The following is a 26,841-nucleotide window of genomic DNA, read 5'->3' as shown; positions in this document are numbered from 1 at the left end:
CTCAAAATCTGCGGTCATTATTCCCTCGGAAAACACAGAATCTTAAGATGTTATCTTTCATTACTAACTCATGATTTATCTGTTATTTTTGCCTTACTCTTATTTTTGGATTCAGTGAGTGCCCATCTGTTTACCTACACATTTCTTATTCTTTATTCCTTTTTGCATCTAAAATTGGGGACCTAATATCACTTACCTTCTGCTTGAACTGGAGACCTCACACATTCCCTTAGTGAAAATAGATTTTGGCAGATAATTCTAGTTTTCACTTCAGCTTCATTCTTGGATGTTGAAGTCTGGATGAGCATTTTTTTTTTCAGATTGCAGAATACATCATTCTAGTCTCCTGGATGCCACCGAAATCATGTATCAACCTAATTACTGCTCCTTTCATGAGTGTGTTATGCTTTTTCTCTGGATAGTGTAAAGATTTTTTTCTTTTTCACAGTTTTGAAAACTCTCAATAATCATCTCTTTAAATATTTCATGCCCTTCATTTTCTCCTCCCTTTCTAGAACCCTGACAAGATTAGCGTCTCACTGTGTCTTCTCTTTTAACTTCTCTTATATTTTGTCACTCTTCATCTCTGTGCAATGCACTAGAGATTTCTTCTGGTATCTTTGAGTGCATCCTTTGTAGTCTGTTATTAAATCTGTCTATTGAGTTTTTTATTTCAATTATTGCGATTTTCATTTCTATATTTATTTAGTTATTTTTCAAAAACACTGCGGTTTTTTGATAGTTTCCTGTTCCCCTGCAGATATTTTCAGTGTGGTTTGTAATGTCTTAAAACATGATAAACATTGTTCCTTTATGGTCTGTGCATGGTAGTTCTATTATTTGGAATCTTTCAAGATTCACTTCTTCTCTTTGTTTTCACTGTTCTTCCCTCAGGTCTTATGCTCCTGTGATTAACTTTTTGCTGTAAGCAACTCATTTCTTTTGGAAAAATATTTGTGGGAATTGTTTGGGGCCTAGAATGAAGTTATATTCCTGCAGAAAGTAGTTGTATTTATTGCAGCCCATGCATATCCTTGTAATATGCATATCCTTGTCAGTTAAATGTATGGTTTAAGATATTTGAATAATCCAGGTCTTAGGTATTTGAACTGCAGTTCTCCTGTAATGACAAGTGCTGATTGAAACTTCTCATGCACATTGTCATGCCTCAGGCTGCTCAACAGCAAGGCATAGTCCCTCTTACTATTTTCCACGGCCCCTTCAGGGAAGAAAGAGCTGGACAATCTCTCATTCATCTCACGTAAGTGGTGGTGGATCTCCCTGTTTCCGCTTCATGGAGAGTGGTTCTCTCATCAGATTCCCAGCTTTGGTTAGACATCTGAGGTCCTAAAAACAATTATTACACAAGTGCTATATGATCAGTATCTTTTATTTTATTACTTTAAAGTAAATCCTCAAAAATTGAATTGGTAGTTATACACATTTTACATGTCATCGGGAATATGTTATGGTGATGAGAGGTAGTTTGTTCTGACAGGGCTGTTGACTCCAAGAGAAAATTTAGGAGATGGATCTCGAATTAATGTTAGGAAATGTATCTAGAATTTCAAGCTTTATGAGTTATTTATAGGAGAAACTGAATATTTGGGAGGAAGTTGGCAGCATCAGAGGTACATTCTAGAGAGACTGGATTGAAAAATGTTAAGACTGAAATTAGGAGGACTAGGTGAAACAAATGATTTGCTCTAAGCATTACTCAAACAATATACTGGGAATTGAGAATTAAAAAGTAATAAAGGTGAAGACCGCCTAAGAAAGGAATTGACATGACGTTGGTCATTTTGAGGTAGATGCACGAAACTGTTAAGAGTGAGGAAGAAACCAAAAAGTTACTAGAATCTAAAGCCTGGATCACTTAAAAGTAATTGATGACGTTGGCCGAAATCATAGGGAAAAAGTGGAAGAAAGATGACAATGTACATTTTGGACTTGTTGGTCCTGAAGTGGTAAATAAATGTTCAGGCACAAATGTCAAGACAAACCAGCAATGAAGCTGCTGCCTGTTTTGGAGGTTTGTTGTCACAGCTGTGAACAACTGTGCAATCAGACAGACTGTGTTCAAGTACTGACTCTCCACTGACTAAAGAATGCCTTTGAGTCGCTTTATGATCTTCCATAAACTTCTGTTTCTCCTGCCTTCAATGAGAATGATTGTACTTATTTCATATAGTGTGGTGATTTTATCACTTAAACACCCTACAGTGAATCTAGAGAAGTTTTACCCACAGTTGTTCCTCAATGAAGATGTTAGCATCACACTTACAGTTGTGGTTTTAAGGCTGTGGTCACTGTGGAAACACCAGATCTCTTAATGATGTTTGTGCACTCAGAGCTGCTTGCGTAATTCCCACACACTGTTGAACTAGGAGTCCTCTCCCTGGCACTGAAAGTTTGGGTGTAAACGAGAGAGAGAGCCAAGAGAAAGGTCTCCAAGAATCAAAAGAAGGTTTCAGAACCCCAAATCCGTGGATTCATTAATGAGTTACCTTTTTTATTTCTTTCTTTCAGACAGGGTCTCACTCTGTCACCCAGGCTGGATTAAGGTGGTATGATCACAGCTTTCTGCAGCCTCAAACAGTTGGCCTCAAGCCATCCTCCTCCCTCAGCTTCCCAAGTAGCTGGGACTACAGGCGCATGCCGCCACGCCTGGCTCATTTTACTTTATTTTGTAGAGATGTGGGTCTCAATGTGTTGCTTAGGCTGGTCTCAAACTGCTGACTCAAGAGAGCCTCCTTTTCTGGTCTCCCAGAGAGGTGGGATGACAAGCGTGAGCCACCCCATCTGGCCCTACTTTTTGAAATATTCTGTAAGAATTTGTAATCATTTAATTTGTAGCAGTGTCACTAATTGAAATTATTGAGATCAATGAAAGGTAATTTGTATTCCAAAACATCCAGAAGAAAGCTCAGTAAAGAAAGAGAACAGATTATTCGAGCTAGCAGCACAGCTGATGGGAGTTTCTTTTGGAATATGGAAGCTGGAGTTCCTAAGTTGAGGGGAGGCTGTCTGTGGAAAATGGAACCGTAAAGACAATAAAGAGAATCGTTGGTAGAATGAGAATGAGGAGATGAATCATGGGTTTCGCATTGCAGAGCAGGTGGTGCTGTTAGGGTGAGTGGGCACAGAGTGAGACACTCAGATCTGGACGTCAGAAAAGTGAGTGCCAAAGACTATAGGATGGACGGGAAAAGGCACGTAGATGGTGAAGACCGTGAAGCTTGAGGGTGAGGAAGGCCGTGACAAAGAACACCATGGCGGATATGGAAAGGGAGGGAGGTAGTAGAGATTTTACAAAGAATAATTGCAAGCTCTTAGTATCTTTCTGATGAAGGGAACGTGTGAGGAAGTAGTCAAATTTATTTTGTTTTTGCAGTTTCCAGCTTAGGTTAATGATAGATCAAAATGAAAAGTCTAAAAGCAATAAAGCAGAAGCCATCCCATAAATCTTCCTCTCTAACTAAATAAGATAAACCCATTCTTTCCTTCTAACATAACAGAACCTAAAAAATATGATATTGATTTATGTTGCTGTAGACCATTACTCTGGGAAAGCCTCAGATTATTTTTCTCACCTCTTAATGAAATCACCTTCCATGCTCTTGTTCTTGAATGACAGAAAAATGAGCGAGGAACTACAGATTTAGCAGGTGTCTCATAAACAGCTGTGTCTTAAGCTGAATTCTAGGAGTAGGTGAACCATTTCACAGTGCTTTTATAATGCAGTGCCATTTTCAAAATTACAGATTTTCTAATGCCAGTGGAAAGAAGTGGTATAACACTGTTAAGAATTCTAAGACTTTCATTTTAGCGCTATTTACAGTTTTATTTGATATGGGCTGTAAAAGGTCTCCATTCTTACAGTGCTTGAGAGATGATAGGTTTGCATGCCAAATGGATCCTGGCAGTTAGGTCCAGGAATAATCATTCTTCCCATTTCCCAAGACAGAGACCTCAGTTTCTAGAAATAATTTTTCTTTCAGAGGCACAATGTGATTCCAGACTAGCCACCTGACATGATTACTTCCATTTTCAAGTGTAGCGCCCATTAAAACTACTGGTTTCAGGTGCCTATTCAAACCTAAATTACTGCAATAATTGGGAACACAAGTACAAAGGAGACAAATACAAGAAATAGAGATGGGAAGATTGTGAGTTTTTGGTAATCATGTACTTACTCTGTATTTAAAATGGACCAAGATTACTTGATATTGTAGAATGCAAATAAATACTTTAAGCTCTCAGATAGTTGTACACTTCCTGGAGATGACCTCTTAAACTGCAAATGGTGACATTAGACACAATGTTTTGTTAAAAAAATGTTTCATACATATTTAGATTAGCTTGGTTTTACCATTATTTATACTGAAGGTATTATTTTCAAGCTAAATGGACATAAAAGGGATTTGTGCACATAGCATATATTAAGGGAAAGTGGCTCTCTTGGCATGTAGCAAGTATCTATCATCACTTTGATATTTGCAATATGCAGAAAAAAACCGTTAGGAAAATTTCTGAGGGTATTTTCCTACTGATCTCAGGCATTTAAAGACATGCAGTTAACTTCTCTTTTGTCTCAACATTAAATGGTATCTGATAAAAACAAGTGCAGTGTACAGAATGGCCAGTGAGACAACAACAGTATATGATTTGTAAATAAATTTGATAGAGCAGTAATCATATTTGAGATATTCTTTGAATTAAGATAATTTTTATTCATGCATCACAAAGAAGTTCAAAATATAAATTGTACATGCATGGGATAATTTATATTTGCATAACATTTTATACTTTAGCAAATCCACATCCCCTCCATTAACTACTTGATACGTGCACCTACTGCTGCTTTGTACCAGGTCTGGTGGATATTTTTACCCCAGTCTTTTAGAAGCGAGGCAATTGATGCCTTAGAAGATAGAATTCTGTCAATAAGTGTTAGTTACATTCAGGTTCAGCATATTAATTTTTTCTTATCAATTGCTCTTTAAGAAACTAAGTATTTGACGTACTTTTTGATTATTTTCATTTGGGTTTTGAGTCTATTTTGTTTAACATAATATTACAAAACTTTTATCATTTATTTGTTGCTTGTCTGGCATGCATTTTTTTTTTTTTTTTTTTTTGCCTTTTAATTTCAACCTTTGTACGTCAGTATATACCTTATGTGTGGCTTTTATGAAAAGTGGGTGGCTGAGATTTCTGGATGTGACGAGCAGAGTGATGGCTAGAACTCTGAGAGATTCTGACCTTGGTAAAGGGATGAGAATCATGACTTAAAAGGACACATTTGCTTTTACAGTATATGGTAACTTTACCTCTTTTCCAGACTGGCAGAAATTTATGCAGTTCAAACAGCTTCTCCAGGATTGACCAAGAGCTGCCTCATGCATGCATCCATGCCAGGCTCCTCACAAGGCACCACTTGGCCTTTTACATTTGCTCTCTTGGTCCCATGATGGCTCCTCCACTTTCCATGTATCCCACTGCTGCCTGGCATAAAAAATCCAGTGTCCTTGCCAAGGGCACCAACAGAGAACACTGCTAAAGTTTCCAATAAGAGGCTGCTCCAACTCTATTTAGAAGGGTCTAATGTTCATCAAATTCACTGGAAGCACAAAAGGTCTTGTCTTGAAGCTCCATTAGCTTGACTCGTCAGCTTTATTGTGTCCTTAACATATTTATGTGGCTGTAACACACAAGACTTTGTCATGATGCTTAAACGTAGCATAACTTTTCTTGTAAAATATCTTGCTTCTTGATTTTCATTGACACAATTTATTTAGTTTACAGTGGCATAACTGGGATGGAAGAGGACAATGTGAGATTAATGCCATCTCCTCACCACACACATACTCAAACACACACACACACACACACACACACAGACACACACACACACATCTGCAGTGCCACCACTGCTTCCAACCTGTGTGTATCAGACACAGCATTTCCCTTCTCTGCAAACTATGTCACGCTTGTAAGCCTGGGTCCCAAAGACTGCAGTTCGTTATTCCTAGACACTCAAGTAGCTCTTAGGAGAAGTTATATCTTCTCACCTTTCTGGGCATAAAAGTTCAGCCCTAGTCCAGTGTCATCTGCCTTGGCATCAGCTCCAGAACCTTCTGTAGCCTGCAGTTCCTCTCTCTTCCTGATTAATCGCCAGTGCTTTCTGTCCTTATCAATAAGCCGCAATTGATATTGGGAAAACAGTGAATGTGCCATAATTGAGAAAAGAGGATGATGATGGAGGTGTTTTATTTGCTAATAGCACTGGCACCACATTTCTGCCAACAAGAAATGCCCTATTAAACCAGTCTAGTGAAAAAGATGACACAGGAGATGGGGTCATGTATTGTTTGTATCACTTAGGATGAGCAAATAAGGACATTCTGAGAGAATTAAGGGGCAGGGATATTGCTAATAACCAATCAAGAGCTTCCCTGGTTGCCCTTGGACAGAAACAACAGCAACAACAACAACAATAAGAACAGCAAAACGTATTCTGTGACAGCTAATTCAAATGTGCAAACTCCAGTATTTGGACGATATAGGTGTGTGTGTGTGTGTGTGTTTTGTTTTTGTCTTCGTTGTTCTGTTTCTGTCATGTTTGATCTTCTGGAGATTTCTTCACTCTATCCCGCACATCTTTCTATGATTATGTTTAGGAAATGCTAGTTTTCTCTGCAGAACAGTGGTGTTGCCTTGTGACTATCTATCAAAAGTAAACATTGTAAAAGTCTACTTAATGTGAACACAAACAAAATCCAGCTTCTGTGTACTCATGTTATAAGAGTTATGTTTTCTCAATTTGCTTAAAAATGTGAATATAAGCACTATGAGGAAACTTCCTATTACAGCTAAATAAATAAAATAAGAGAACAAAAAAGCTGTACAAGCTATGCACATATTAATAATATTTTAAAGGGCTCAAACCTTTTCTTCTTGTAAATCTTGTAAGTTTTGATTTCTTAAATTTATATGAGTAAAATTTATGTTAAACTAGAAAAAAGTCAGGATATATATACTCTGTGCCCACATGAAAGCCATTATAATTGTAGACAAACTCAAAATGAGAAGCTATAATTGCCAACCCCATACTTAGAGAAAACAGTATACCTTTAAAAGAAGTTTAAAACATGGTAATATGAATTTTATACTAGAGCAATGCTGCTTCTAGACACGAGTGAATTAAATCAGAGTATTAAAATAATATGATTATGCAAGCTATTTTATACTGTGCTGTTAAGTTCTTTTTTTTTTTGCAATTGATTTTTAAAATGGCCCTTAAAGTTTGTTCAAATGATTTGAAAAACTATAAGCACTCTGGTTTTCATCCTTGAGTAAAAGACAAGGGGTCCAACACCTGTTGCAGACATATGGAAGGATGGAAATAAGAATGTCGCCATTGAAGGGTGTGGTTAGTTTCAAATCAAACATTGTTTCAATAAAGATGTGTACACAAACATGATGGAACTTTCAAAAGTGAGTAGGAGATGTGGATGTGCAGATTGATTATGGATCTCAGGTCTAAGGAATGGAAGTCAGTCATCTGGGAATTGAATGAGAACAGGAAAGAAGGAGTGGACAGTGGGAAACAAGGTGAAGGAGGAGTTTGCAGTGTGTTATTAGCTAAGAAGGGACTTGAGCAGATTTATTGTCTGAAAGGATGTAGATAATAGAAGGTAAGTTAAAAACTGGAGGAAGATAATTGATGTGCCAACTGCTATGAGTAGGAGTGATTTAAAAATCCAGAAGATAGGTGGAAAATTAGATTTAGAAAAATTTTTCAGAATTGGAGGAAGATAATTGATATGCCAACTACTATGAGTAGGAGTGATTAGAAAATCCATACGTTAGGTGGAGAATTAGATTTAGAGAGAGAAATTGTTCTGAGACAGATGGTAGATAGGTTGTAATGACAGTGAATCTAGATGAGTTTATAGGTTGAGAGTGGGAAGTTTAATAACTTCCTAGCTCGTGGAGTCTTTGTTGATGGAAATGAGAAAAGTAAACATTGTCCCTGATTGTTTTCTCCTTCACTTCCCATGCCCAATCCATCAGTAAAGCTAAAATAAAGTGATTGGTCATTGATTGTTAACTGTAGGGTTTGTAAATTTGACCAACTCGCTTGAACCCAAATATAATCATATGCTTAGAAGAACTAATCACAGAATAACTGGGCTTCAGGGTGAAAAGGACATCGTAAGTAATGCCATCTACCACCCCACCCCCAAGAAACGTACAAGAATACTTGTTTCCTGTGGCAGCATTTAGCACTTCTCATCATTAGCTTTCAACACACCACTCTAATTTATTCCTCTGTAGGACAAATGAAAAAGATTTATTTACATGGATCTTAATCTTTGAAATTTACTTTTGAAACCTTTTAAACATATTTGTGTTTTTAACCGGAGCTCCAACATCATACTCAAACATATTTTTCCCTTGCCAAAAAATTGTATTTTACCTGTTTTATATGTAAAATTGCTTTGGGTTACGTCACTCCCAATTCAAGAGAGAAGGAAGAACAGCCACATGGAGAGTCCAGACAGGCCCAGTAGACCAGATGACATTCTTAGCATTTACAAGTCTGTAATGAATTTAAATAGAAAATGACAGTATGGGAATCTGGAGGTCGACTGCCTAATTCTGATTTCAAGCCCTACCACTTACGACTGTATTCTTAGGCTAGTTACTTAATGTCTCTGTGCTGTCTGTTTTCCTCAGCTATAAAACAAGCATAGCACTGTTATCAACCTCATATAATGTTAAGGAAGAAAGGATTTACTATATTTAAAGTAATTAGAATAATATCTGGTACATATTAATCACTGCAGTAGTATTCGCTATTTTCATGGATCTAACTAAATGAAAATAAATTAAGAAGTAAAATGAGACAACAAAAAAAACTTTTAGTTATGTAGATATATCTCAAAATTGTATTCTTACTGTTCATTTGTGTAGAATATTTGAGAACTCTGGGTCTCATAAAAATTTGATTGACTTGTATTTTAGTTTGTATCATAGGAAAATTCTTGAAGATTATAGTGGAGTGCAAATTGATTCTAAAGTCTGCATTCTTTTTTGTAGCATAAATACTAATTTCTATCAAAATACTGGATTTATTTTTCTATGGCCAATTAATAAATGGTTTGCAGTTAAATATTGGCGCTGCATATTAGCTCATTAGATTTTTGAGGATAATTATGAACAACACTGTAACACGACTTTAGTTTTTCCACATTTTATTTGTCATTTATTTGATAAAAGTGTAACACAGTCAAGACAATTTAAAAATTCTGATGAGTTATTCAAAGCCAATGCAAATAATAGAGATTGTTAAGTAACTTAGAAAACTAGTATAGATTTTATTTGATGCCACTTTCAGCATGTACTTGTCAGTAAGAGGGAGAACAATAAGGATGAATGACATAATTCAAGATATCTGAGATTGTGGAAATTTGAGGAAAAGTATTGTTCTCCAAGACTATCCTGTTAGGTAGTTGAGCTGTGCATTGAAAATATCACAGTATCAAAGCTGATTTTTATAATCAGAAGGTTTGTAAACATAGTTGTGTCACTTGGTCAGGAAATGACTCGTATTCATGACCTGTTCTGGGGATACCACTGTATTCTGTGATATACTTGGCATACGTGAGTTGTAAAAACCTAAACAAACAGCATTCTTATTTCAGTTAAGGAAAATAAGACTCAGAAATATGAAATGATTGGTTCAAAGTTCTAGAGTTAGCACCGAAGCTGTTTAGGTCTTAAATCAAAACAACTTGCATTTTTCTAAAGTTGTCAATTCTCTATTTCTTTCATTTATGAAATGAAGAGGCCTCTGATATGATTCAGTTATAATCTAATCAGTTAACAGTCGTTTCCAGAAAGTTCGTCTGCAATGTGGCTAGCAGTATGAAATGTCATTGGATTATGAAATAAATACATTGTGCAAGCCTGAGCTATTAAATTGTAATTTAGAGTTCTACTGGAAAAAGGTACCCATGATACAAACATGGGATTGGTTGGGCCAGACGTTCTGCAGCTTTTTAGTCTCAAAACTCCTTTCCTCTCCTAAGAATTATCGAAGACCTCAAAGTGCTTGGCTTATTGGCTGTATCATTCAATATTTATTATGTTAGCAATTTAAACTGAGAATATTTTAAATAGCTATTTATTAAGGAATGTACAAATTATTCCAATAAACCAATAAAGTGTTAAGATACATAGCATATCATATTAAAATATAAATTAATATGAAGATATTAATGCATACTATAATATTAATTGGAGGAATGGCATTAATTTACGTTTTTTGCAAATCTAGTGTCAGGTTGACTATGCTGGATTATCACCCCTGTTTATGCATTCAATCTGTTATGATGTGTTGTTATGGTAGAAGTAGATGAAGAGAACCCAGTCTAACAGAGAGATGTAGTTGGAACAGCAAACAGTATCTTTTTTCTTTTTTTTCTTTCTTTTTTTTTTTTTTTTTGAGATGGTGTTTTGCTCTGGTTGGCCAGGCTGGAGTGCAATGGCGTGATCTCAGCTGACTGCAACCTCCACCTCCTAGGTTCAAGCAGTTTTCCTGTCTCAGCCTCCCGAGTAGCTGGGATTACAGGCATGCGCCCCCATGCCCGACTAATTTTGTATTTTTAGTAGAGATGAGGTTTCTCCAGTTCGTCAGGTTGGTCTTGAACGCCCAACCTCAGGTGATCTGCCTGCCTCGGCCTCCTAGAATGCTGAAATTAAGGACATGAGCCACTGCTCCCAGCCAGGAAAGAGTGTCTTAATAGGCTTTTCAGATACTGGTGATTATTATTCTATACTACACCAAAGCTCAAGTGATAGCTTCTTAAAGATTAGTTGCAACAGGGAATATGCAACTGTATTAATGAATTTCTTTGTATTCTGTTACATTAACATCTATTAGTGTATTTTCTCTCTTAAAAGTGCTCTGTTCCGCATGGATGCTTAACTTTGTGCATTATTTATTTGGCAGTTATTGGATTACTATTATGCAGAACTGCTAAATGTTGACACAAATCAAAAATCACATTTTTTCACATCAACAACAATCTCATTTAAAAAATTCTCTCAGTGCTGGGAAGCTGTCAAGTGCACTGTGGCAAATTCATCTCCTTCCCTTGAAGTTTGAATTTTATCATTGGCAACAAATATTGTCAGTTGTTTTTCTTAAAATCAACAGACTCGTTTTGTTCATTTTCAACAAAATGTCTGCCAAACATCCAAATCTAAATAACTGTAATATGTTTTCAAGCAAAATGATGCTCCACGAAAAAAAATGGGTAGCTCACACAATTTGAATAACTATAAAGTGCTTTTCTTGAGAAAACGGGAAACAATTCAGGCTGCAGCAAAATACCTTATCCATACTTAACGATTCCTCTTACAGAACATTAAAACATTTACTCACCTTCAGAATTTAAAACCATTGTTTTTCATGCTTCATCATGATGATTTTAAGTAAAATTCCTTTTTGTTTTCCTACTGTGCAGTTGCATGACAGTGAATTAGGCAGTGAATACTAGCTGCTAAGATTTGGTGCCACAGTCCTGATTCATTGCTAAGACACCAGCAGTTTTATCCACCACTGTTTTTGTGCCATCAATGCACATGGCAGCCCAGATGTCCCAGCATAAACCGCAGGATTTGAAAGTTATCCAAAAATTTGAATATTTCAGCACTACCTCCATTTGTTGTCAAGCATTCACATAAAAGATGATCCTTGATCGTTGGCCCATGCTGACATTGGACAAGTTCAAGCAAAATAAGGAAGCCCAGCCAAGTCTGTATATCTGTTCATTTTCCAGACAAAAGTGAAGTTCTCCAGACAGGGCATTAACTCTGTCTTCTTGTCTAAGCTGAAACTTTAATCAGCACGTTACCGTGTGATGGGAAAGTGGCAGTGTCTTGGTTTCTTTTACTGACTTTTCATCCAGTAGTCATTCAGCAATGGCAGGTGTAAATGGCTTTATTAGCCTCCTGTGAGCTTCTCGACCAAGGCCTCACAATAACTGCAAGATATTTCAGTGAGTTCACTATGTTGAGTTTGAAAAGTGATATTTAGCTTTTAAAGAACGAATGATGTCTATATTTAAAATACATTTTTTAAATAATTCTTGTCTCAATGCTTCCATCACACATTCAGAATAAAACCACTCGAAAATGCCTGTTTTCTAAGTCCTAATAAAGTAAATTATTAACATCTATAAAGTGGATGAAAAGATAGATGTTCTCATATTTTCATTTTTATTTACAGGTTTGTTTGATTTTATTTGGAATAGAGTCTTCCCTTCCATAAGAAACCTGTTTGAAATGTCAGTTTCACCTTTTTTCATAATTTAGAAATAGATGGTGTGACCGTGGTGGAGACAGTGAGTCTTTTAATCTCTCCTTTCTAAGACAAATTTCCATCCTTCACCATAAGAAAAATATGGCATAACTATATTTTATTTAAGAGGAAATGTAAGTAAGCCCTATATTGTTATATCTCTAGATAAAATTTGTTTATAAAAGTTTCAAATTAGATAGATAAGTAAATAGATTTACAAAATAAAGCAGCAGACGTACTTAATTCTTGCTGTGGTTCCATGTAACTTTAATAAACATTTTGAAGTTTAAAAATAACGTTGTATTGGACAAAAATCGGGTTACTGGCATTGTATTAAGAACTGAAAATAACCAGTAAGTGTCCAGTAAAATCACTGAGAACAAACTAAGCTAATCTCTGAAAATGTGTGTTATTTACACCCTAATCTTAGAATATTTGAAAATACAAGCACATACTTTATTAGTCACAGTAGTGTTAAAAGCCATGTCATGTAATATCTGGAAAACTCTTCCATATATTTTTGAGAAAATGAGACTGCAAAAAGACAAATAGAATTTTAGTATTATTATGAAAATAGTGAGCTTTGGATCTCAATAATGGAATGCTCCTGAGCTCATAGAATAATAGTTGCAATAACATTTTAAAAACTTTAGTAATTTCACATAATTGAAGTATATTATTTACTGAGAAAAAGTCAAATGAGAGTCCAGGAAAACGCTGTCTGTGCCCCACATACTCACTTATAAAGTGAAGCTGATGGAGTTTCACGTCTCCAGTGCATGGAAGAAAGACAGACCCTGTAGGAATTTTTTCAAGACGATTGTAAGCACCCAGCCTGCGGGTAAAGTTAACTTTTGTCTGCATTTATTGGCCGAGCTCACTTCCATGGCCATTTACAATTGCAAGAAAGGCTGGAAAACAGAGTCTAGATGTGAGCCTAGAAACAAAAAGGGAGAGGTTTGTTAAACATGAGGCTGCTCTGTAATAGAGTGTCTGATGTGATATAGTTACTGTGAGAACCTGCGGATTGGAAAAGTGTTAAGTATAAAGTCTTGCAATTACATCAACATATAATACAGTCAAGTTGGGGTAAAGTAACTGTATTATTTATAGGAAGAGATGTATTAAATTCAGTACTCAGTATGATCACCTGTTATGCCCAAGCGCTGTTCTAGGTCCTGGATAGAGAGGGTCAAGAGACACAAAGTCCCTTATGGCACATTTTTAGCACCAGGGACCAGTTTTATGGAAGACAGTTTTTCTATTTGCTGGGGTGGGGATGGTTTCCAGATGATTCAAGTGCATTACATTTATTGTGCACTTTTTCCATTATTATTACATAGTAATATATAATGAAATAATTATATGACTCACCATAATGTAGAATCACTGGGAGCCCTGAGCCTGTTTTCTGTAACTAGACAGTTCCATCTGGGGGTTATGGGAGATGGTGGTATCAGAAGTGTGTTGCTTATGTCCAGTCTACTCCGTGATCTCGTTTTCAGTTGCCGTCACTGCAGAAAACCCTGCTTCACAAAGATAGGATGTGGGAAATGGGAGGAGGCTTTTCAGTGCGTTCTGTGACAATCTCAGGATCTTCTGCCTTGACTTTAATCCAGAACGTATGGAGATTTGAAGTTGTCTCAAACACACTTTTAAGGCCACCATCATTTGCAGTATCAGGCATTTGATTCTCTTCTAGCATGGCTAAAGTCCATTCACCGGCTTATTTGCAAATGAGGCACGGATCTGTTCCTTCCCAGTTCCGGGGACTTTTTTGGTTGGGAAGTAATGCTCAAGCTCTTCTGAAAGCTGAGATGGGTGCTCATGCACCAGCTGTGAGAAAGAAGGCCCTGGCTCCGTCTCTTTCAAAATCTCTGCTAATGTTTGAAAGATGTCAGAAATTCCATTGTTCACTCGTCATCCCCATAATTCCAGTTTGGCTTTGAATGCAGTCACTTTATTTGCTGACTTGAACACAGTTGCTGTTCTCCACGAAGTGACAGATTGAGTTCGTTGAGCAGGTTGAATATGTCACACAAGTAAGCAAGTTTTGCAACTCAATCTGTGTTACTGAAATGTGTTGCCAGGGATGACTATTTGTCTACAAGAAATCTCTGGAGTGGCTGTCTTAACTAAAAAACTCTGGCCAGTGATCCACATTGGGAAAGCCATCTCACTTCTGTGTATAAGAGAAGACGTGTGCTCAGCGTCCATCTCCTCAGAGCTGCACAAACAGATGTGAGTTAAGGGCATGTACTTTAATGTGGTTGATAGTTTTGATCACTTTCTGCAAAATGTTTAGTACACATGACATTTTTTGTCTAGCCAGCACAGCATTTCTGTGTGGATGACACAGTGCATAGACTCACATTCCCTACCTTTGACTGAGGTAGGGAAACCAGAAAACTGTCCCATCATGACAGCCACTCCATTCGTGTGTATCCGGACACAAAATGACTAATTCAGTTTTCCTGATATATAATCATTCAAAGACTTGAATAGTTCTCCAGCTGTGGTGTTTGGCAATAAAAGTGCACATAACATATCCTCATGCACATCCTCCTGAAAACACACCATACAGAAGCAGATACTGTTGCCTCGTTGTCAGTACTGGTAGACTTATCATCCCAGATTGCATACCATGGTGACTCATTAATCCTAACAATTGTGCATCAGTATCTTCTGCCATTTCATCAGTTCATCTAGTTATGGTGCTAGCTGAAAGGAGCCATCTTTTGAACTGCAGCCTCCCCTAAGAGTTAGTGACAGATGTCCTCAGCAGCAGGCAGGATCAACTCTTCACCAATAATAAAGGGATTCTTAGCTTTAGCAATGAAGTGAGCCACTAAGAATGATGCTCTCAGTGCAGACACATTTGTTGAAGTGATAGTTTTCCACAATTGCTTCTGTTCATTATGTTTACATTTTTTTCTTTTAAAAAACGAATGAAGGGTGCTTGGTCACCATGTGGCAAAGCAGTTATGAATGTTTAATGGCTTCCTTGAATAACCGGTCGCCACACATTGTACAGAGTGGTCTTGGAGAATGTGAATCATCTGTTGCAGTGAACCTGTAATTTAAGTAGAACTCTTGGTATTCTCTTTAAGTGCAGCTTTCTTTTTGTTGGCAATTTTAGGGTCTTCTGCTGTCTAATCATTGGGTGTTTAACCCTTTTCAAAGAAGCTCTCTGATGACATTTGTTTTTTAACTCATTTTGGCTAGGCTTAGCTTGTGGGCTTACCAAAACTGTGACAGAGACAAGTGTGCAGTGTGGGAAAGAGGCATGGATGGAAGTATTACATAAAATAATGTGTGTCATGTGTGTGCCACATGCAGACTAAAATAAGTGGCAGATTTTGACTTAAAGCCTGCCCCCAGATGCAGCTGTACAACTGAAGTGCATCAACTCACTTGCTACTATAAAGCCTGCCACCAGATGCTGCTTGTTACTTGCCACTCAGTGATAGGCTTTTGATATGTGTCTGGAAGTGATTGAATTATTATGGTCTCTGTGCAGTCAAACTTCTTTGCTAATGAATTTGCTAATGTTAATTTGTTAATTTGCTAATGTTAATTTGTATTTCCGGCTGCTCCCAGTGCTAGCGTCACCACCCCAGATCATCAGGCATTAGATTCTCATAAGGAGCATGCACCCTAGATCCCTCGCACGCACAGTTCACAATAGGGTTGAAACTCCTATGAGAATCTAATGCTGCCGCTGACCTGACAGGAGGAGGAGCTCAGGTGGTGACATGAGCGATGGGAAGCTGCTGTAAATACAGTTGGTGCTTCCTTTGCTGTCCTGCCTCTGCTCTTCTCCTGCTGTGCGTACCGCAGCTGGTTGGGGAACCCTTCCTTACAGAGATTCTTGATTATGGAACAGTGGAAGTAGACGGTTAGTAAAAAATTAAACAGACAAATAGTTAAATAATTGTATATTGCAATAATGTGAGGGAAGCAAAATTAGGAACAGTGCTGTTTTAGAGAGGATTGTCAAGGAAGGCGTTTCTGAGAACATAATATTTGAACCCAAAACCAAAGAATGAGAAACATTCAATTCTCCAAAGCCAGGAGAAAGGTATTGCAGAGAGACAAAAGAACAAGTTCCTGGTACAGAGGATAGGAACAGCCTGGGGTGTTTGAGAAATAGGTGAATGTGATCAGAAAGAAGAGAGTGGAACCAGCAGCATGGAGCCAGGGACCAAGGGCAAGAACTTACACAGGACGTTAAGATGCATTATAAAGATTGATGGTCTCACTCTAAGAAAAGTGGAAAATCAGGAGAGTTCCATGTGTAATAGTTTATTTGATTTACATGTGTAATAGTTTATTTAGGTTGCTAAGTAGAGAACAGACTTGAGGGATAGATCCAGAGTAGAAGACTAGTTACCAAGTCCAACTTTATCATGCATCTGCCTAATAATTCATGTCCTCACCCACAAACAACCTTGGCCAATCGGTCTTTATAATCTTAAGTTGAATTTAGGCTGTTTTAAAAAAAAGAATATTGTTTATTGGTTTGTTTTTGCAGGTCATATGGTCCATCTATTATTGTGATACTAATATAAATGGAATTGCAAAAACATTTTTTTCCTAAAGTTTTTTTTTTTAAACTATCAGTGCTATCACTGTTCATACAAAGACAAAAATAAATTTTCAGTTCCCAGAACTGGCATTTCTCTCAACATTGCCTGGAATGAGTTATAAAAATGACAAATGTTAGCCTTCAAACCAGAAAATAGAGTATCAACTACATTCCACAAAAATTGTAGAAACAGGCACGTAAAGCTGAAATATTCTAATCAAGAAGGAGATAATGAGTATTAATTATGAATATAATTAAGCATTATTCTTAATAAGGACACAATGAATAACAAAAAGTCTAGATAACAGGTCATCAAGGTTGATGGAAAAATAAGGAAGATACGGGGGACCTCGTCAATACCAATGAAACTGCTTGATGGAAACAACCAATTTTAGCAGTGTTATGCAAAACATAGCTTTTATTGCACAGTAGCTGTTAAATACGTATTTATTGAAATAATAGCTATATATCTATTGATTTAGATGAAGAAACAAATTTCTACTAGGAAGTGTCTTGGTCCAAATGATCTGTGATGTCCCTATTTTTTAAATGGAAATGGCTTACAGTTTCTTTTTTTTCTTTTTTTCTAAAAAGATTTTTAAAATCTATTTTCAAAACAGCTTTGCAAAGGAATCTGTAACTTGTTTCAAAATTTATTAACGCTTTCTAATAGTGTCTGTAATAAAAAAAGTCTAAATAGCTCATGTGATCAGATTGTAGTATGGCCAATCCAGGCCTCTCAGTTTTCAACAGATCAGTTCACATAACTGTTTGACAAAGCAAGAAACAACAACAAAAACAAAACCTTTAATAACGATAACTAAACTAACAATCAGCCTGTAGTTACAGGCTTTGCATGTCCAGGTACACAGACATACAAAGAAATGCACTTAAATACACACATACATATTAGCACACATAGTCTTAATATCCAGAACTAACCTCTTCTAGAAAGAGTGCTGCTTTTTATATTGCAGTCCTGAATTGTTATTGAGCAATGTCTCATAAAATATTTCTAACTCTAAAAGATTTAAACTTAGAGCTGATGCCATGGTAGTAACAACAAATATATTTCCCAATCATCTTTTAAATTATATGCCACGTTCCTCTAACATATAGTCATCGATGCCTTCACTCACTCATAAGTCAAAGAAACCTCAACTCAAAGTGGCAAGGGCTACAAGGACATGTATTATTTCAAAAAGCAAAAAGCCTAATTTCAGGTATTCAGGAAGAATAATAAGTTCAAGAGATCACCATGGTAGCTGTAATTAATAACAATATATCCTGTAATATACTTGAAAATTGCCGGAATGTAGATTTTAAGTGTTCTCACTATGCAAGAAAATGATAGATATGAGGTAAGACATGTGAATTATCTTTATTTAGCCATTCGACAATGTACACACATACCAGAACATCACATATCAAAACATCACATTGTACACCATACATGTAAACAATTTTTATTTGTCAAATGGAAAAAAACAATATAAATCTTGGAGAAATGCAACTCCAGAATAAGTTACTCCATGAATATATACAATGACTATGTACTTGTAATAATTTACTCCATGAATATATACAATGACTACGTACTTGTAATAATTAAAAATTTAAAATTTTTAAAAAATAGGAATATATGTGTATCAAATAAGGTAATACAGTGTCTCAGTGACATCATTAATGATTCATGGTTCTACACATCTTCATTGTGCTCATCATCACAATTAGCCTTTTCTTATATTAACACCTTCAACATTGAAATTTGGCTAATGCATGATTCCACCACATCCGATACAAGCATGACTGCAATAGGAGCCAGAAAAATGATATACACCTTGTCTCTATTACGAGGAAGACTTTCTCAGAAGCTCTCTCAAAGGCTCATCTTTATATTTCATTGACTGTATACCTACCTCAAAATCAATTCCAGGAATGAGTATGAGACCACCAATTTGCCTTTTCACTGTTAGAAAACACCTTAGACTCATGAAACAGCAGGCTTTTCCTGAAATACGTAAATAAGCAGAGGACAGGTGGCTGAGCCTGGGCTTGACTGCGAGGAAGATGAGGAGAGTGGGTGTTGAGTTGACAAACTAGAATACTGAGGAATGCTTTGAAAGTTAGCATAGTATGAAATGTTGCAGAGAAAGATTTGATGAAAACAGGATTTTTCAGTCAGCCAAAGGAGAGCAGTTCTAGATTTTACATCTTAATTTGTGCTTCAGATGTTCTAGTTAAAAACTGTGTTACTACACTTTACAGAATATTTTGAATCAGCAAAGAGGATAGTATCTAGAACACAGGGAAATTGCCCCAAACCTTGAATTACCGACGGATACCTTTTACAAGAACATCTATTCTCCTGTTATGAAGGTTAGATCATATAATTAATTTAATCATTCCACCTACGGAGTTATAGGTAATGAGTAAGATTTTTGTTTGATACTTAGAGGCAGGAGTGGCATTAGAAAAAAAAATTTAAATTGTGTATTTTGTATTGAGAAAAAAACCTTGTAGTAATACTAAATTAACATTTCAGTCCCAATATCATTATGCACTTTTATTTAATCATTTACTCTCCCCTAATGTGTTTTTAAAGGCAGATTTCTGGATAATTTAATGATATATAACTTAAAATCAATGTAAGTAATAAATGTAGAATGGGACTAATTGTCTTTTTCTCAATTTTTAAGATCCTGACTTTAAGGACCTTGGAGCTTTGAAACCATTACCAGGTTGGTAAAACAGATATTTCATACTGTTCAGAAGACTTTGCTTTCTGCTATGAAATACACTTTTGGTTTATTATTCAAGATCCATTTTTGTGTGTTTGTTTGGCATTTTGTTATTTAGCGTGTGAGTTTGAGATGGGCGGTTCCGAAGGAATTGTGGAGTCTGTGCAAATTATGAAGGAAGGCAAAGCTACTGCTAGCGAGGCTGTTGATTGCAAGTGGTACATCCGAGCGCCTCCACGGTCCAAGGTCAGTCTTAAGATGAAACCCACACTTGACAGCTGACGTGAGGAGTGTCTATAACGTGCATTGCTTTGAAACAACTGGACATGTCTAATACATTTCAGAGTGCAGTCATCATAGGTTATGATTTCATTTTGATTTTTGAGATGTAACTTGTCTTCTCTTGACCAATCTAAATTTGATGTCATAAATAGCAATCTAGAGAGTGAGTTGAATAAATTATTTGATAACCTAGACAAGAGACTTTAAGGTAAGTCAGCCTGTCTGAAACGTGGATTGAAATAGTATGCAAGAGCCATGGCTCTAAGTATAATCACTCTTATGCTCTTATTGTCAATATCTGCAGTTGGTTGATTTTGTAAACTAAAATTATATCTGTAGAGGTTTTTCTGGAGCCTACAAAATCGTGAATATCTGGCATGTAAAATACAAGTGTGGCAAGGGCTGGCAGCAATGGTAACAGGGCCTGGGAGATCCTGTGCCCATTTGAAGGAGACAGGCATGACTTAGCTGCCCGTGAAGCTCCGTGTGATGCTGTTATGAGAAAATGTGGGTCCAGCATTATCAAGCCCTCCATTATTTCTCATAACTTGCCAAAAATCTAGATTTTATGTTAATCACCCTGATTTTTGAGGGTTGGCAATACATTGTAAAAATTAAAAGTGTTACATATATTAAGCTAAGTCTATTGTGGGTTAGATTTTGACTCAGATCCCCATTTTGGAAACATTTCCATGGAGCAACTATGTTGATTCTGTTTATGGAAACATTTTCCAAAATACAGAGGATGAGTCATTTTGTGCCAGCAGGTGTCATAGAACTAAGGTGTTATTTGTTCATTCTCCTGCTTTTGTTTTTATTCCTCAGTTACAAAGTTGTAAGAAAAAATATTGACTTACTAGATATGTAGTCATTTATTTATTGAGGCTGAAACTGTGTGTTATTTAATTAATTGATTTTGTGATTCTATAAATTCGCAAGCCCTCTGCTGGAGACATGAAAAAGCATACCAGGCCCTGTTCTCAGGTGTTTCTGTTTAGTTCTTAGACAAATATGTAACAGAATAATCTAAGCAGTAAGGTTAGATCATTGGGGTATTTGTAAGGTATAACAGAGAGAGAAAAGACCCCTTATACCAGGTAGGGTAAGTCAATGGTAGACTCACACAGCTGTCAGTATCCTGGTGAATCTTCATGAGGAGTATTGTGTCCAGTAGAGTGAGAAGGCTCTCCAGGCAGAGGGAATAACATCTATAAAGTCATGGAATCATAAAAGAGAAGAGAGTATGCTTTTTCAGGATTTAATGTAATTGCATGTGACCAAATGAAAGCGTGGCTAGGGAGGTGGTATTGATTTTTCAAGCTAAAGTGTTCTCCAGGCCTCTCTAAAGAACTCAGCCTTCATCCTTAGTGCTTCAGTGACACGGAAAAACAAAGCAGAAAAGTAATATGACCGGGTTTGCATGTTAGGAAAATTGGTTTTTCCTGCAACAAAGAGACAGAGGAGTCAACACTGCAAGCAGAAGACCAAGTGGGAAGCTGTGGCGGTAATCCCAGTGTTGGAAATTAGGCCATGGTGGTCCAACATAAGGGAAATATTAGAGAGAGATAAGATAGAATTTGGGGACTGGATATTTAGTCTGAGGGGAAAAGAAGAGCCACTTTTTTTGTTTGTTTGCTTTTGTTTTGTTTTTGTTTTGTTTTGAGATGGAGTCTCATTCTGTCTCCCAGGCTGGAGTGTAGTGGTGCGATCTCGGCTCACTGCCACCTCTACCTCCCACCTCAAGCGATTCTCTTGCTTCAGGAATTACAGGCGTGCACCACCACACCTGGCTAATTGTTTTTTTTTTTTTTTTTTTTGTATGTTTATTAGAGACGGGGTTTCGCCATGTTGAGCAGGCTGGTCTTGAACTCTTGATCTCAGGTGATCTGCCCGCCTTGGCCTCCCAAAGTGCTAGGATTGTAGGAGAGAGTCGTCACACCCAGCGAAGAACCTCTTTTGAGGGCACTGGTATTTCTTCACTTGATTTTTTTCTTGCATATGTCTCTAGGGTTTGCATATAAAATGGAAATGTGGCACCTTTCCCCCAACTTTCAGTCTTTCTGCTTTGATTTTCCGTATGTCACTGAAGCAGTCAGGATGAAGGCTGAGTTCTTTAGAGAGGCCTGGAGAACACTTTAGCTTAAAGAATCGACACCACCTCCCTATCCACACTTTCATTTGGTCACGTGCAATTGCATTAAATCCTGAAAAAGCATACTCTCTTCTCTTTTATGATTCCATGACTTTATAGATGTTATTCCCTCTGCCTGGAGAGCCTTCTCACCTTGTCTACCGGACACAATATTTCTCATGAAGATTCACCAAGATACTGACAGCTGTGCGAGTCTACCATTGATTTACCCTATCTGGTGTAAGAAGATTCAGAGATCATGCTCCAGCTTCCAGCTTTGATGCTTGCATTTCTCTTTGCCTCTGAACAAATCTTAGAGAAAGTTAATTGCATTATGAAGAAAGGCAGTTATTTTTCTTCTATTTTTTAAGTCAAAAGCTTTTGCTCACATAAAACCATAAAAACCCACTACCTATATTACCAGAGAGCTAGGTTGCAGCTTATTATGCTTTTTTCATAAGACGTGGATTCACATGCAAGGGCTATTTGTTTTTCTTAAACTCTACGAATGGAACATTTTTAAAGACTTTTAAAAAACAGGATTATATGTGCCCCCAGCTTACTGTCATAACCAGGACCTTTGTCACTACAGTCTTAAGGAGAAGGTTTTCATGACAGTGTAAATGCACACCCTTTTTTTCGAGCTGGTAAATAGACTGTCTTTTGTACAATTCCAGAGCAACAATGACCGATGTACCTGTCTGTTACAGAATTGGCATTCTGTGACCCAAAGGGGAAGCTGCCTGCAGAGCTGGACAAAGATGGCTCTATTGTAACAGGCTTTCTCTGTTAAATTAAAGGTTAGAGGATGGGAAGTGGCTTTGAATACTGTGGAGAAAAGCAAGGACTGGAGATTACTGCCTATGTGGACTTTCTATTTTTGTAGAGTTCCTAGCAGCTTATGAGAATAGACTATCAAAGCACAAGTTAAACTTGAAATGGCTCGTGGCGAATATTTGGATGACACCTGGTGACCGAACCACATTACACAAGGAAAGTGCTGAATAGCTTACTTGACTCTATTAAAATGTATACACATTATTTACTGCTTTTCCAGCTTTTGACAAACAGAAAATACAATATCTGATGTCTCCTTTACTAAAGAATATTAATCTAGATGGTCCCATTTAATTAGAATGTGATTAATCTAGATTTCTTAGAATTTGGAAAACCAGAGGCAGAAAGAACCTTGTTACTGACTACGTCATTTAAAAGATGAATAAACTGAGTCAGATAATGAAATTCAATATGAGTTAACAAAGGAGTGTAGACATATGCCTCTCTGAGTAAATACTATGGCGTCCAACTCAGAATCTGGTCTGGAAAATAGCCACCAGAATGAAATGATGGGAGACCAAATCATGGTAACTGTTAATTTCATGAAGCCTGGACCATATTTATCTCCAGATACCCAGTGCCAAGCACAATGTCTGTTATTCAGTTAAAACTCATGGAATAAATAAACTGATTATTTCTTTTTAAAAAAAAGGGTATGGTAGCAATCTTCAAACATTTGAAGGACTGTCACATGAAACAGGAATAAGACTTAACCTGCAGGATTAAGACTTTTAAGTACCGCGATTTATTTGAAAGTTTGAAACTAAAGAAATAGCTTTTAATGTAACACAGAGAAGCCTTTTATTTTAATAACAGAGATTGAATGAGATTTCACCAGAGGAATTCAAGCAGAGACTGGCAGAGATTTTGAATAATAGTTAAAAGTCAAGTAATATTTTGGCACAGATAACATGAAAGTCATCTGAAAACCAAATTTAATGAATCTGTGATAAGTGACTTGCCCAAATATTTGGCTAGTTAGCAACAGAGCTGGAGCAAGGTTCACATCTCCCAATTCCTGGCCTAGTTTGCTCTCACAAAACCACATTCTTTGAGGAAATGATCAAGGTTTTAAAATTAATTTTAAAATATTTTAAAATTTATTTTAATTGACAAATAATGCTTGTTTATATTTATGGGGTATGGTGTGATGTTTCTATCATGGAATGATTAAATCAAGCTAATTAACCAATCTGTCTTCATATTCTTATCATTTGCTAGGACAGGATAAGGGACAGAGTCAAAATATGTATAAAATACATAAATGAAGGTAATTTAATGTTTTTGGATAATAAAACTCTAGCTTATACTGTTTACTCATTATTTCATATTTAAAGTTGACTCAATTTGTTGTTAACTAATTCAAAAATATTTTCAGTCAAATTAAAATAAAAAATATAAACACTTGACAAATATAGTAAATATCTTACACTAAAGTTGTGATAACACAAGTTACTTATCTAACGAACATAGATTTCCAGCTCCAGTTCCTGGGATTGTGAATATGATAAATTTGCCTTTGTGATTAAGGTTACCAGTCAGGTGACTTTGGGTTAATCAAAAGGTTGATTATCCAGGTGAGCGTAATCTAACCACACGAGCCCTTTAAAAGTGGAGCAGATTCTTTGGATGTGAATGAAAGGGGAAGTAAGAGAATCAGAGGACTGAGAAATGTGTTCTAGGAGTGAGGGTGACCCCAGTAAGCAGTCCTCAAAAAAATAGAAACTTTGGTCCCAGAACTGTGAGAAACTGGATTTTCACCCTCAACTGCCCTCGCCAAAGAACCCAGTACTTCTTACCTATAGAACTATTAATACTAGATAGTAAATGGGTGTTATTTAAAGCTGCTAAAATTGTGGTGATTTGTTATGGAGCAATAGCATATTAATATAATAAACCAAGTGTAGTAACTGTAATTGATAAAAAGATAAGCATTAAGAGTTCTGAAGACCGAGCCTGCTTTTATCTCCAAAATGTGAGAATAAAATTTGGCAAACAAAGTAAAAATTTTAAATAGGTAGGTAAATACCACAAAAATTGTACAGTTCAGTTTTTTAAAATAAAATGTCATTTTTATACTCTTATCTTTTCGACAGCTACTCAGGTGGACTTTAAGTATTTTGGTACTTGTTCATATATGCCAGAAAATTATTTTTATTGTTATATCAGGAATTGTGCTGTGCACGTATGTGTGTATGTGCTTGTGTGTTAATATTTTATAAAGCATTAAGATGTTTTGGTTCCTTCTCCAAAAATAAAGGGAGCACTGGTACCCTCTAAATGGAATATTCTGCATAAGTTTATAAACCTGACATGTCTGGGCAATAATAAAATAGAAAATGCAGAAATCCTGGGCTGCATACTTTGTAGAATATGATTTTATTTATAAAAGTGTCTAGTAGTATTGAAACCATGTACGGCGTTTCTCAGACTCTGACAGATTTAATTTTTACTTATTATGGAGAAAACTGTTCTGGAAAGTCATAAATAATTGCCTCAAATAATGTCTATTTTCTGTATATCATTTTGATATGAGGGGAGGGACCTGTTTGAGCAGTTGGTACTAAATTCTGTTTGTGAATATATTACTTAGGTAATTGTTAGCTAGATTTATTTGCTTTGCATATAAAAAGGGGTTCTGCTTTCCATGTGACTTGAAAAATAGATATTACTAGAAATTATGTATATGTTGTGAAGTTTTCCGTGTCCTGGTCAATAAATTATCTTGTCAGCTCCAACTCTTTATGATTGATTTAAAAGAATGCATCAAAATGATTCACTGAGAAGAGAGATAATCTGTTTTACTAGTGTTTTATATGACTCTGTTTATCATTTTCTCTTTTTTTTTCAGTAAGTGACTAAAGTGCTTTCTGTAGTTTGCTACATTAAATAATTCTTTCTGTTAGTATTATTGTGGTACAAGATTTAAGCTAATGAGATAGTCATTCAAATCACAATATATAGAGAGATTTTATATGGCATATACTAGTGTTAGCATGGGAAAGCGTGATCACTTCTTCTGGCTAATGGAATTTGGCTTTTGTACTGACAGCTCTTAAAGTATATTTTCTTTTTCTATATGATAAAAAATCGTTGCTGTCACTAGATCTTAGTTAAGCACTATTGAATGCTTCGGAAGTGATTACCTGGGATCTAGTGACTGCAATGATTCACTTACTCTCTAATTAGTGTTCTATTTAATAAGAAGGTCCTTTAAATATAGAAGATACTTAGGCAGCAGTGATTGCACTTCATGTACAAATGCAAGACCATCACCTCATACGGAAAATATAGAACTGTCAAATGAAAAAAATATAAGGCCCATATGCAAACTGACTTTCTAACTATAGCAATATTCTTATATAAAATATTTCTATTTTAAAGAATTTAAAACAGCGATTTATTTTGAGGGACACATTTATTTTCTATAAATTTTATTTATAACTTGATAGTCAACATCTTTTCTAGCTCATTAGGAAATGTGAATAGTTTTGATTTGCTTTCTTATTTATTTTATTACTCATTTTATTTTAGTTTGTTTTCTTTAAAAATATAACTTTCTTTCTGGGCTGTAAGTCTGTGAGCATTTAAAAACATTACATAAGGCTGCATAGTGTGATGAGTGTCCAACTGTTAGGCAGATCTGACTTCAGTACCAGTCCGTTACTTGTGACATTACTGTGTCACTCTGAGAAAGTTACTTAATTTTTATAAACTTCAGTTCTCTTCATCTTAAATGATTATGACAAGTATCTATTGTTGAGAGATTTGAAATGATGCATTAGCAGTGTCTTAAACTATCGTCAATATAACACACAAACTTTCTTTTCCTAACAATGAAATAGTATTTTAAGGTATGTTTCTACATGACATGCATGCAGTGTTA

The 26,841-nt window shown here is 36.2% G+C and overlaps 1 protein-coding gene across 6 annotated transcripts in view; it reads left to right on the top strand.

Annotated features, from left to right (window-relative positions):
• Nucleotides 1–26,841, top strand: part of NETO1 (neuropilin and tolloid like 1) — a 135,837-nt gene that overhangs the window by 59,360 nt on the left and 49,636 nt on the right. For all 6 annotated transcript variants that reach the window (XR_001881958.1, XR_001881957.1, XM_017854703.1 and 3 more), the window contains exons 5-6: nt 19,664–19,705; nt 19,824–19,951. Coding sequence is in view for 4 of the 6 variants with exons in the window: in XM_017854703.1 (XP_017710192.1) it covers nt 19,664–19,705; nt 19,824–19,951 (170 nt within the window). In the remaining 2 variants the exon portion in view is untranslated. The remainder of the gene's footprint in view (nt 1–19,663; nt 19,706–19,823; nt 19,952–26,841) is intronic.

This window comes from Rhinopithecus bieti, unplaced genomic scaffold (genome assembly GCF_001698545.2).
Source record: "Rhinopithecus bieti isolate Rb0 unplaced genomic scaffold, ASM169854v2 scaffold_39125, whole genome shotgun sequence".
In the NCBI taxonomy this organism is placed as follows: Eukaryota; Metazoa; Chordata; class Mammalia; order Primates; family Cercopithecidae; genus Rhinopithecus; species Rhinopithecus bieti.
The sequence above is the reverse complement of the archived record's forward strand: the minus strand, read 5'-3'. Positions and strand labels throughout refer to the sequence as shown.